This window comes from Mirounga angustirostris, unplaced genomic scaffold, assembly GCF_029215605.1.
Source record: "Mirounga angustirostris isolate CCGP_5_RB_7025 unplaced genomic scaffold, mMirAng1.0.hap1 SCAF_17, whole genome shotgun sequence".
Classification (NCBI taxonomy): Eukaryota; Metazoa; Chordata; class Mammalia; order Carnivora; family Phocidae; genus Mirounga; species Mirounga angustirostris.
The window spans coordinates 3,485,153-3,498,260 of NW_026991725.1; the positions used below are offsets into that span (position 1 = coordinate 3,485,153).

Here is a 13,108-nt window from a genome sequence, read left to right on the forward strand (position 1 = left end):
AGGAGTCATCTCATTCAGTAAATATTTCTTTAATGCATATACCTGGTACTGTCTAGCTAGGCATTGGGGATTTAGCAGTGAACAATATAGACAGGAATCCTTGCCTTCATATAGTTTACTTTCTAATAGAGAGATGAATAAAATATATAAAAAGTATAATATGTCAGAAGGTAAGTGCTATGGAGAAAAATAAAGGAGAGAAAGATAGAAGTGCTGGGATGGGGAGTGGATAATTTCAATTGAAGTCACAAATATATTTCCCCACGTGGACTAATTGTGGTTTTTCATATGTACTTATATTCTGAGTAATACGGTTATAGCCTTACTTTATTCAGTTGTGTGTAATGACTTGTGTTCAATGTCTGGTATCTTTCTTTTGTCCTGAATGCCAAGTGCATCTTGCGAGAAGCAGGTGACACTCCCAGGTTGACCACCAGAGAGCAGACTTGGCTGTCCAAAGCTCTCTTGTCAATTTTGTACCTTCGAGAACAGAGAATGTTATTTTAGAACAGCAGAACCTCTTATCAAGAAGATATAGTATCAGGGCTTCTGGAGATTATACTTTGGAAGTTTTTTTTTTTCAAGTTGGTGTTCATTTAACTATTGTTAGTTGGCTTGGAACCAAATATTCTTTCCAGAGTGTTACACACTGACCTAAATGTGAATGACTTTGGATAATTTATAATCCCAGTAAACAAGTAATATAAAACAAAGCAACATGTTTCAAATTATAGTTTTACTGAAATTCAAGAGAAAGAGATGTCACTCTTATCCTCATTCATGCCTTATAGACATCTTTAATAAAAATACAGATTTATAAAACATATGCATTAGGGCATAAGCATTTGTCTTGCAAAAGGATTCACCATAGAATCCATTTAGATAGTAAAAATGAATTTCCACTAATGCATTTTTGGAGAGAAAGGAAGAAATTATTTAACATTTTTTCTTTAGATAGAGCCAAATGGACAATAAGGTACTATGTAAATTATAGTGTAAAACATTTATATTTATATTTAAAATGTGTTTAAAAGTAAACAAATTCACCTAGTTGTCATAAACTTCACTGGGCCTGGCCCTAGCCTTTCCCTTTTATTGGCCACTGCCTGGCAGAGCTGGATAAACCACCCTTGGTTGACTGAGAATTGATCAAAATGGTCTCACTGATCAGTATGGCCATACACATGTGACAAATACTAGTTGGTAGTACACATCATTTAACAATGTGATGGTTACTAGAAAGGAGGGGGATGGGTGAAATAGGTGATGGGGATTAAGGCATGCACTTGTCATGATGAGCACAGGATAATGTATGGAAGTGTTGGATCACTATATTGTACACCTGAAACTAATATAACACTGTATATTAACTGGAATTAAAATAAAAACTTAAGGGGCGCCTGGGTGGCTCAGCCGTTAAGCGTCTGCCTTCGGCTCAGGTCATGATCCCAGGGTCTTGGGATCGAGCCCCACATCGAGCCCCACACTGAGCCCCACATCGGGCTCCTGGCTCAGCGGGGAGCCTGCTTCTCCCTCTCCCTCTCCCTCTGCCTCTGCCTCTCTCCCTGCTCATGCTCTCTTTCTCTCTCTCTCTCTGTATCTCTGTGTCTCAAATGAATAAATAAAATCTAAAAAAATAAAAAAAAATAAAAAAAATAAAAACTTAAACGCCCATCATTTAAGTTTACAAAACCTTCCTTGTCTAAGCGTGTTCTAAATGTAGACTTTCATTGACATTGTCTTGAGCATAGTTACCAGTGACTGTCCTCCTCATGATGACAGATTCCTAAGGTTGCCATTTGTGACCTTGGTGCTGAACAAATACAAATGATTCTCTAATCCGTGTGAATCCCAAACAGCTCATTAATCCATGGTTAGAGTAGCTCAGTTACAGTTGCTAATAGGATGCCCTGCCTCTGGTGTTAGAAACCAACCTAAGAATGATACAGCATTAAGAGAGTGGTGGTTTAAGGACCAGCTGTTCAGGCCCTTGTAGTAAATCCAAGTAAAGGAACATTCTCTCTTGGAAAACAGAACATAACAAAAGGAAAGGCAAGCATTACCTCTTCTGTTGATTAATCTACTTCTGTTAAGATAGTAGAATCATGCTCTGTTTTCTATAATAACCCATGAATTAAGCTCTTTATCCTGAATTATTGGCCTAATGTCATAGTCGGGTCCTGTTCTTTGCTTTCTAGCTTTGGTTCAGAACATAAGGTTGAACCGTGGTATCAGGTTCCAGTGTGTCCCAGGGCTTTTTGAGGCCTGGAATGCAGTGGGGATAATGAAGAGAAGGAAATATATAGCAATTTCAGTTTTTGCTGATGAAATACAAATGCAGACTTAGAATTAGGAGATCTCGCATGTGTGTTCCCTGATGAGTGAGGAAGTCAGATAGGGACTGGGGTAGCTAATAAATTTCCCTCAAGGTTAATCTGGAGAAAGTTCTGGCTTCTGAAATCAACCACTCAGGTACAGCTCAGGAGTACCCAAAACTAAGCTTTTTAAGTGGTCTTTCAGGGCGAAAGTGGTAGATGGGGATGAGAGAAGCATAGATTATCTGGTGATTTCTCTAAAACAAAGGCAGGAGCAGATATTTCTGAAGGGAAAGGACCATAAAGTGAGGGAACAATGTGGGTTCTCTTAGTTTAAGGACAACAGAGTTCTCCAGAGTAGGTGGTCCAAGAAGAGGAGGGGAAAGAGCGGTGTTTCTTATAGGTTGTAGCTTTGTTTTGTCCTCTGAGCTTTCCCTTTTGCCTGCTTTTAGGATTAGTAGGACATTATTTTAAAAATAAAATAGCTTCACTGCTTCCAAGAATGACTGCAATATAGGTAGGATTGGCTACCCTAATCTTACCCATATTTAGTACACCTTAAAATTTAGAAGGACAGAGTTCAGAGATTACTTCATCCTAATAGAGAATTTTCCAAAGTCTTAAGTATCTAGTCTATGAAATGAGAAAATAACAGTGTTACTTTGGGAGCCATTGTTCTTCCCTTAACTAGAGGAAAAAGAGATGTCCTTAATTATAAATGGAATTGATAGATGATGATTTACTTGTATAATCAGCTTGTGGCAGGTGTGAATCCATGATCTGTTTGTCAGAAATGGACTGGAGCTGGTGTGTTTGACTTAACTACCACCAAGTTCTGGATGTTGGAGTGTAGGAAAACATTGCCTATACCTGTGAGTAAATCCTCAACCATCAGAATGTTTTTAAAGAGAGCAGAAGCCCAGTTTGAACTCCTAAATTCAAATTTCACACCAGTCACTGGAGAAGAACTTTTGATTTAAGAAAACTGTTTTTAATGTGGTTCTTCTAGGGCTTGTTGGGATATGTCTAAAACCTAGTTACTGTCCCTACTGATTAAATCTAGCTGGGGGTTGGGGGGAGACCTTAAAGAAACATAAACGGCTCTGTGGAATCAAATGATAAATTCTTATGCCGGAAGTGTTCAGAGAAGGGAACAGTTAGTGTGAGCTGGAATAATTAATTGGTGAAAGCTTTCTAGGGGAGGGGTATCCTGCACTGAGCTGTAAAGTATGGGAGTAGGATTGGGATCTCAGGAACAGAGGAGACAACAAAATTATGAAGGTGATAATGAGCTGAATGCATTCAGTGGACAGTAAAGAGAGACACAGACAAGCCTGACTGGAGTGTGGGATCTATGATGGGAAATAGGTCTGGTAAAGTTATAGGGAACCTTTAAAAACTGGGAAAGACACATTAAAACCACAGTGAGATATAATTACATAACCACCAAAATGACAAATTAAAAATAGAATGTCAGGTATTGGGAGGAATGCAGTACAACTGAAATTTTCTTACTTTTTTTCCCTGTCATACTGACAAGTATGTCAATTCCTCAGCCCCCTTGAGAACTGTGTGGGTAAAAATGTCCATAGCAGTTTTATTCACAATAACCCCAAACTGCAAATAACTCATATGTCTCATCACCAGGAGAGTAGATAAACTGTAATCTGTTTACACAGTGGAATACTACACAGCAATAAAGAATGAATTAGTAATACCCACAGCACTATGGCTGGATCGCACAGGCATTTTGTCAACAGAAGAATGAGATACAAAAGAGAATATGCTGTATGAGTCCATTTATATGAAGTTAAAGAACAGGCAGAATTAATCAATGGTTACATAAGTCAAAATGGTAATTACTTTGGGGGAGGTGTGGGTTATTGATTGCAGAGGATCCAGGGAACCTCTGGAGCCCTGGAAATACTCTGTATATTAATCTAAGTGGTAGTTACATGGGTATGTATGTATGCAAAAAGTTGAGCTGTATATTTCAGATTAATACACTTTACATACTTATTGAATATATGTTTTAGTAAAAAAGTAAGAATAATCAGGTTCTGGAGTTTAGATTTGTTGTGGGAGGTAATAGGGAAGCATTATGGAATCTTGAATAAGGAAGTGACTGAAGAAACGTGCTTCTAAAATGATTCATCCTCTAATGATGTGGAGAATGGAACAGTGTTCAGATCAGCTATTATATCTAGATCAGATCTAGTGCTGCGTACTATAGGAGAGACAAAATATCCATGACCCGGTCCTTAGCCTTAAGAAGTGTATGGTCTTAGGTGCCTGAGAGGCTCAGTTGGTGAAGCGGCTGCCTTCAGCTCAGGTCATGACCCCAGGGTCCTGGGATCGAGTCCCTCATCGGGCTCCTTGTTCAGCAGGGAGCCTGCTTCTCCTTCTCCTTCTGCCTTCCGCTCCCCCTGCTTGTGCTCTCTCTCTCTCTGACAAATAAAATCTTTAAAAAAAAAAAAAGAGGGCGCCTGGGTGGCTCAGTTGGTTAAGTGACTGCCTTCGGCTCAGGTCATGATCCCAGGGTCCTGGGATCGAGCCCCACATCCGGGCTCCCTACTCAGCAGGGAGTCTGCTTCTCCCTCTGCCCCTCCCCCCCCCGCTCATTCTCTCTCTCTTTCGCAAAAATAAATAAATTGTTTAAAAAAAAAGGAAGTTTATGGTCTTTTGGAGGAGATAAGTTATATGAAACCCAGAAAGTTACAGTGATAAATGCTTGATTCATGGTGGTATGGAAACAGCCCTGAAATCAGATGAGTTCAACTCCTAATTCTGTCATTTATTAATTTTCTGACTTCAGTCAAGTTACTTATTTCCTTAAATGTTGGTTTCCTTATCTATAAAATAGGAATAACATCTACTTTTGCTGAGAAGATTCAGAGATGTGGTATTCAAAAATTATAGTACAACACAGTAGACATTCAGTAAATGTTCCCTTTTCTTAAACCCTGTACCCACGCATAGAGCGGTACTTGTTTTGTTTTTTAAACAATGTATGACCTTTGTTCAGATCATGGTTCTGGCACTTATTGGCTATGTGACCTTAAGTAGCTTACTTAATTTCTTTGTCTCACTCTCTTGGGGGACAGAAAAGGGAAGGGAAATTATACCTTGAGTGAGTGTTACGAGAATGAAGAGAACCTAGCAGACACGTAGTATCTAGCATGAAAGAGGCACACTAAGTAAATACAAGATCCATTTCTCTGGAATGTGATGGAGTATACAAATGTGTAATACAAATAATGCAGGCAGTGAGTGATGAAATTGGATCAGAGTGGGTACTATGGGGTGGAGAAAGAATAGGCTCATCATGTCATATTTTTCCATACTGTGACCTTGTTTATACAAGGTGTTTCTCTATGCTTCTATTTTTGTCTTTTTATAAGATGAAAACAATACAAAATATATCTTTGGATTGTAATGATGCTAACTTGAAGGTGTGACATTATTAGAAGCTATGGTAGGGTCTCATAACCCTTCCACTAGAAGTTATTCTTGTTCTAATAATACTTCTAATAGGCATTGTCACCCAAGCTCCAACTGAAAAGTTAATGTCTTTTTTATGAGTGGAGACCCCTGTCACAATCAAAGGAAAACCTAGATGCCTAAAGGGAAGGAAATCCATTTATAATGTGTGCCGTTATTTGTCACTTGAAATATAATCAGCAGAGCAGCAGCCCAGGTCTTGTTGGGTATCAGTGGTGAGTGGTTTCTTGGCTAAAGAAGTTTAATTTGCAGGGCAAATACTAAGTACTAAATATTGACATTTCAGAATTGTATTGTTCAGAATGGTCATGAACTCACAAGTCAACTGATCAAATCCTGGACATCAGCCTTCAAATTTTTGGAGCAATGTTAGATTTCCTGTGAAACTTCTGGCCTGAATTAGCTGCTGATTCCTAGTGTTTCCCAAGCTTGAGGAAAACGAAGAGGTAAAAAATAACACTTTTCCCTAGCCATTGCTCATTTGTCCCCCTTCTTTCTTCCAGATATTCCGAGTGGTGTGCATTTGTTTGGGTAATCCACCAGAGACATTCACCTGGGAGTATCGAGACAAAGATAAAAATTATCAGAAGATTGGCCCCATAACACCGTTGGAGTTTTACAGGGAACATGTCAAGCCACTCTTCAATATGGAAAATAAGGTTGGAGACTGGCACTGGCAGCCACTGGCTATTTACTTTCAAATACCTGTTGTCTACAAGGAAGGGTCTAAGATTCTTGAGCTAACATGCATGGTCATCAAACTGGACACTAAACAAACTATTTTCTCCTTTCCTCTTGAGGTATTTTATGTACCTAATGATATAGTCGGTCATCTGAGGATCGGTCACCTTTCCCCAGTGCTCCTCTTCGGAAACTTCTGATATAGGCCAGCAGTCAGTTTAATTCCCACACACTTCCCTGATTTGGGCCCAGAATCAATCTCAGGTGCAAGACAAGAAAAGGAGATTAGGTGTTTCTCACCGTGAGTTCAGAGCATCTCTGTACCATGGGCCTCACTGGGGACTTTCACATGGAAAGGAGCACTGTCCCATCCTAGTTTTTCCTGCTCTCTTCAGGTCTTCTCCACCAATCTAGCAAGATGACCAGAACCACTTACTTCCTTGGCATTTTGACCCTCTTATAAGCAAGTGGCTTTGTTTTAGGAGTGGAATCTCAGCTTGATTGCTGTGTTGCCAGGAATTGAGCCTGTCTTATAACTTGAGAACAGGAGTCTTGGAGTGATGGGATCTCCATCTTGCCTTATTCAGTGCATGCAACTAATTCAGAATTAGTTTTGGGGCAGTTCTTGCCAGTAGGAAAAACAAGTAGATGCAGCTCCCAAAGTGTGTTCCTTGCACTAACTAGATTATGCAAGAATTTCTCTTCACATGACTTTGCCACCTTTTGTTTCTTTGTTATTTAGCAAGGGATTTGTAATGTTTTTTTCTTGTAGGCAGAAGTGATGACTTTAATGCCCAGATATGAATTTAGAGGAGAGGTGAAGCCTTGTTTGAGGTTCCTGGTTTTATGTTCTAATCAACATGTTATTAATCTCAATAGATTTGTTTAGTGAATGACCCTCGGCCACAGCACAAGTACAACAGAGTTTACACAGTGGACTACTTAAGCAATATGGTTGGCGGGAGAAAAACTCTATATAACAACCAGCCCATTGACTTCTTGAAAAAGATGGTCGCTGCCTCCATCAAAGATGGAGAGGTTGGTAACGTTTCTGTGTCTTCCCCATTGGGGTTAAAAACCTCTTCTCCACTTGTTTGGTGTAAGAGGAAGACAGGATTTATGTTGACTTTCTTTTTTCCTCTTTCCTCTATTTCTAGGCTGTGTGGTTTGGCTGTGATGTTGGAAAACACTTCAGTGGCAAGCTAGGCCTCAGTGACATGAATGTGTGAGTACAAGAAATTTAAAATAGAAAATCATCTGTGGGCTGTTGTTGTTGGAGTGCACTCTTGGTACGAAATGACTTAGCTGAGGTTCACCCGAAGATTAAGGTTGGCCTGAGGGTGGGTCTCTCTCTTTCCATCTTGTAGAGTTTGAGGACTCATAGCATAAACTCCACATAATGTATATGCTGTAACCTGGGAAGTCAAGATCATACTTCATATTTAAGTTGAAGTTGTTGCATGTTCCTAAAAAGCCATCTTATATGAGAAAAACACTTTAAAAAAAAAATTGATTACTGTATAAATCTGCTCAATACATTTGAGATGTAATGAAAGGTTTTCCAGACTTCTTGTTTGCTATTTCATCCTCCTTAACTACTACTCTTACTTTGATGCCTTATGTATTTTGTCTTTATGACTACTAGGACTAATTTGCATGCATACTTTAAAGCATGCCTCCTGGTTGTTTATGGCAGTGAAGGTTCATTTGCTAACTAAATCATACAAAATTCCTTGACTGTTAAAATAAACCCCTTTACAGTTTCTTACCGTTACCTACAAGAAATTGAGTAAATAATTAAGAACAGAGAAATCTGCTGAAAGAGAGAATTCATGAATTTTTTTAACTTTGACAGTATTCTCCAATATTTTTGACATTATTTATTTAAATTTCACTATCAGTAGTGGTCTAAATGAGTTCAGAAACTGGGTGTTTCTGAACTGGGTGGTTCACCTCAGGAGAGACTTTTTTTTTGAGAGGGAGGGATAGGGATGGGCAGAAGGAGAGAAAGAATCTTACGCAGTCTCCATACCGAGCACCAGCCTGATGAAGGGCTCGGGGTTCCATCTCACGACCCTGAGATCATGACCTGAGCCAAAATCAAAGGTTGACGCTTAACCAGCTGAGCCACCCAAGCGCCCCAGAAGAGATCATTTTTTGAAGAACTTACTTCAAAAGATTTTTTTTAAGGTTTTCTTGCCAAAATAACCAATACAAACTCATCTTGTCAGCCTTTGAGATGGGGAATTTGTTTAATTACTTCATATTTTCTTCAGTACGCTTGTAGCACATAGAGAAAGAAATCCCATTGAGAGACCAAATTCTGCATGTGCACCATATTCTCTGAAGAACTGCAGCCCATATTTATTTGGAACTGTGGAGCTCCTTCAGTTTCTTTTATGTTCCTTTTACAACCAGAAGCCAGTTTTCCCCCTTGATTGTACTGTCTTTATTCTTTACTACCATTCTTTTTACAGCTATGATCATGAGTTAGTGTTTGGTGTCTCCTTGAAGAACATGAATAAAGCTGAGAGGTTGACTTTTGGTGAGTCACTTATGACCCACGCCATGACCTTCACTGCTGTCTCAGAGAAGGTATGACCTTCAGCATGCTTACTTCAGTGTTTGCACAGATGGACCTACATTCTCCTGTAGACTGTTATCTAACAGAACTTCATTCATGTGATTTCTGTTAAAAGTTAGCTTCCAAGCAAGACACTGTACTTGCGTCACTTGGGGTTTGGCTGCATGCTCAGAGGTAATAAAAATAGGAATTTTCCATGAGGAACAGAATTTGGGTCGAAAGGGAGTAAGGAAGTAACAGCTCTGCTGTGACTTTGGAAGTTCTTGATGTGAAGAGAGGTCAGCAAGAGAACCTGGGGGAGAAGATAACTTCTATATATAAGGAATTAAAATATGCTGTGAAAGTGTTCATATCTTGATGACTTATATTTTCAGACTTACCTTCTTTTCATTTGTCATTCAGATTCTTCTGCAGTAAAATGTCAGTAACAGTAATCTATGGACTCCTTGCCCATTGCTGGATTTATACAGAGCTATTCAGGAAATTGGATATAAAGTATTTAGAATTTCCTATGAAATACTCTGAATAGTAATATCACTGTTTCTAGAACCTACTGTTGGAAACAATAACTGAAATTTTATCTTTCACAAATAAGCTTCCCCATTTCTAGGCTGTAGAGTGTATATTTCATTCCTGTGCTCACGGATCAAAGGAAAAAAAAATTTAAGACTACTTTAATTCTTTACCACTACCAAAAAAAAAATGTTCGTTTTCTAGTCTAGAAGGCATTTTTCATAAAATACTATTAAAAAAAGGAACAAAATACTAAAGTAAATAAAATACTAGAATACTTAGAATAAAATACTAAGTGGTTTATATTTTATATTTTTATATTTATTTATATTTATGTTTGCACCTGCTGTATTGGATTTTAACAAAAGCTCCTTAAATTAAAGTTAAACTTTTAAATTATTTGGAGAATTATTAAAAAACAAAAATAAATGAAAAACCTGTAATTGCCAGGAGATGTTCAGTTTTTTTTATCATTTTCCATCTCTGTTACATCCTAATTTTCAGAAATAAAAATCATACACACTGTGTCATTTTCTCTGGAACTTCCATTCTTTGACTTATGGCTTATAAACATGCGATTGTTTTCCTCAGGGAAATGGAGCTACTTTATATGCTAATAGTATAAAGCAGAATTTATATTATCATAACTGGAATTCTATATTGAAATCTCTCTCTTCCCTCCAGTTTGGGTTTTTGACTACCATAGTAATTTGTACTACGTTTGAATGATTATGCAAAGATAATGCTAGTAGCTATATTCTGGGATATCCTTTATTGGTTGCTGATTTCTTGGAATCCCTATGATGGAGGTCCATATTATAGATGACACAGAGAACAGCTCTGTCTAGGTCATGCAGAAATTCATTGGCCAAGGAGAGGAAACATTTGCAGACTCATTATAGTAAATGACCTTAGGTGGTATAGATTCTAACAGTATATTTAAAAGGAAAGTAAAAATGTACTACAATGGGGGGAGTAGAAAGCCAAAACAGACACCTGATAGGCTAACTCCAGAATGTATAGTTTAATTATGTGATTTTGAAGGTACCTGGGGCTCAAATTAAGAGGTAGTACAGATAAGGGTGTTTGAAACTTGTTGATTTGATTGTTGGCTATTTCTGAGACTGAAAATTACTGAGATCTAAGAAAACTGCCAAGAGAAAAATCAGATCCCATGTAGATGAGACTCATGCAGTTATATGCAAGTAGGAGTTGACAGATGAAATCATTAGGAGCCAGCTCTCTTCTCAAAGATTTGAGTTGTTTTGACATCAGCAAATGCCCTGGGTAAATGTAAAAGATAAAAGTCTTCCCAAATGGAGCCTTCCTCTTGTCCTTCTCTGTGTTACTGTAGTAAAGGTTATGAATGAAGGTTATCATTAAGTGTCATTGTCCCTTTAAGAAGATTATAATTGAGTTCATTTTATTAATGAAGATAAAAGAGGGAGAACAGTAGAACTGTGTCTGGCTTTTGTTTTACGAAAGTAGTCTTTTTACTTTGGCTTTGCCATTCAGTCTCTATTGTATTAAATTCAGTATTTGTGTAACTGAATCAGTAAAAGCGCACATTTGGAGAGTATCATTACTTGGTTCCACTAAGTAGAAAATTAGGCAGTATGATGAGAATGTGTTTGTTTTCTTTTTAAAACTCTGACTAGGTCTTAGAGTCATTTCTAAAATGAATACAGTGGGAAGCCTTTACAGAGAATGCTGATTGATTAAAAGCAAGGGTCCCTGGTTTCAGATGGTGTTCACCACTTTTAGTAATTTAATATTTCATGTTGTCAGCCAAGTAGCAATTTAATATGCTTATTTTTGGTGTAGAATATAATGTAAAGGAGAAAATAGTATTTGTTTTGTTACATGTATTGCATTTTTACTCCCAAGAGAGTTAAACCTCACTTCTACTAGAGTATCCCTTTAGTTATAGTAGAGAATATATGGCCCTGATCATGTATATCATGGCTGTATAGAGAAGACTGTTTCTTCTGAGTGGCTGAAGAAGAGCTAAAATTACATGACACCTCAGCAGGAGGGATCTGTTTCAGACTATACATTGTTATCCACTCTTTTGCAGGATGATCAGGATGGTACATTTATGAAATGGAGAGTGGAGAATTCATGGGGTGAAGATCACGGCCACAAAGGTGAGCTTAGTCTGGTAATGCTAACTCAGGGTGACTGGAGTCTGCGCTACTCTCTGCCTCCTAAGAGATACGGGTAAAAAGCTGCCCTAGTGTGTAGCATTTTTCAGTAATTAGTGCATTAGCTAGACTATTCTACAGAAAATCTGAGGATCTCGTTTGCCTCCATGATCCCTATGGCCAGCATGTTGTGCCTGAACCCACAGTTGATTCTGAGACCAGTATATGCTGGCATTCATTCCAAACCATGTTGACCCTACTAGACCTCTTTGTACCAGAACCACTTGACCAATGAGAAAGTTGAGTTTCCTTTGCCAGGATGCTTGCTATATAGCATTTGGTGGATTTTCATGTACTGCACTAACTCTCTAGAAAGTCAGAACCTTCCGAGGGGGAGAATGAGATTGGCAAGAAACTTTAGCCATTTATTGGAGTCTCCTTAGAAGTTGTGAAGTCCAAAGAGCAGAGGAATGCTCTGGTTACCGTTTAGAATTGTTCTCTTCTGACATATCAAAACATTGGGCTAAAAGCTAACAGGTAATATATGAGTTATAGAAAAGTAGAAAATATATATATAAGCAAAATGAAGAAAATAAAAATTTAAGGTAATCCTATCACCCAGAGATCACCATCGATTAACAGTTTAGGGTATATTCTTGCAAATTTTTTTTAAAGATTTTATTTATTTGAGGTGGAGAGAGAAAGCACACACGTGCACGCACAGGAGCAGGGGGGAGGAAGCAGAGGAAGCGGGAGAAGCAGGCTCCCCACTGAGCAGGGAACCCAACACGGAGCTCCATCCCAGGACCCTGGGATCATGACCTGAGCTGAAGGCAAATGCTTAACCAACTGAGCCACCCAGGCACCCCATATTCTTGCAAATTTTTGAGACCATACTTTTTAAAGACAACTTTTCATAGTAGATGAAACCCTTTTAAGGTGTTTTTTAAGTTTTTATTTATTTGAGAGAGAGAGAGAAGGAGTTGGGGGGGGGAAGAGGGAGAAGCAGGTTCCCCGCTGAGCAGGGAACTTGATGTGGGGCTGGATCCCAGGACTCTAGGATCATGACCTGAGCCGAAGATAGACGCTTAAGCGACTGAGCCATCCAGGTGCCCCTGAGGTGTTTTAATGCCTTAATTTTTAGGGTTTCTTTTTTAAAAAAATATTTTATTTATTTATTTGACAGAGAGAGATACAGCGAGAGAGGGAACACAAGCAGGGGGAGTGGGAGAGGGAGAAGCAGGCTTCCCGTGGAGCCGGGAGCCCGATGCGGGGCTCGATCCCAGGACCTTGGGATCACGACCTGAGCCGAAGGCAGACGCTTAACGACTGAGCCACCCAGGCGCCCCAGTTTTTAGAATTTCAAACCC

General features: G+C 38.8%; 1 protein-coding gene across 2 annotated transcripts in view; it reads left to right on the plus strand.

Annotated features, from left to right (window-relative positions):
• The window catches only part of BLMH (bleomycin hydrolase), a 47,656-nt gene that overhangs the window by 19,099 nt on the left and 15,449 nt on the right, over positions 1–13,108 (plus strand). For both annotated transcript variants that reach the window (XM_045889551.3, XM_064583429.1), the window contains 5 exons: positions 6,320–6,475; positions 7,377–7,535; positions 7,655–7,722; positions 8,975–9,092; positions 11,672–11,741. In XM_045889551.3, the coding sequence (XP_045745507.1) occupies positions 6,320–6,475; positions 7,377–7,535; positions 7,655–7,722; positions 8,975–9,092; positions 11,672–11,741 (571 nt within the window). The remainder of the gene's footprint in view (positions 1–6,319; positions 6,476–7,376; positions 7,536–7,654; positions 7,723–8,974; positions 9,093–11,671; positions 11,742–13,108) is intronic.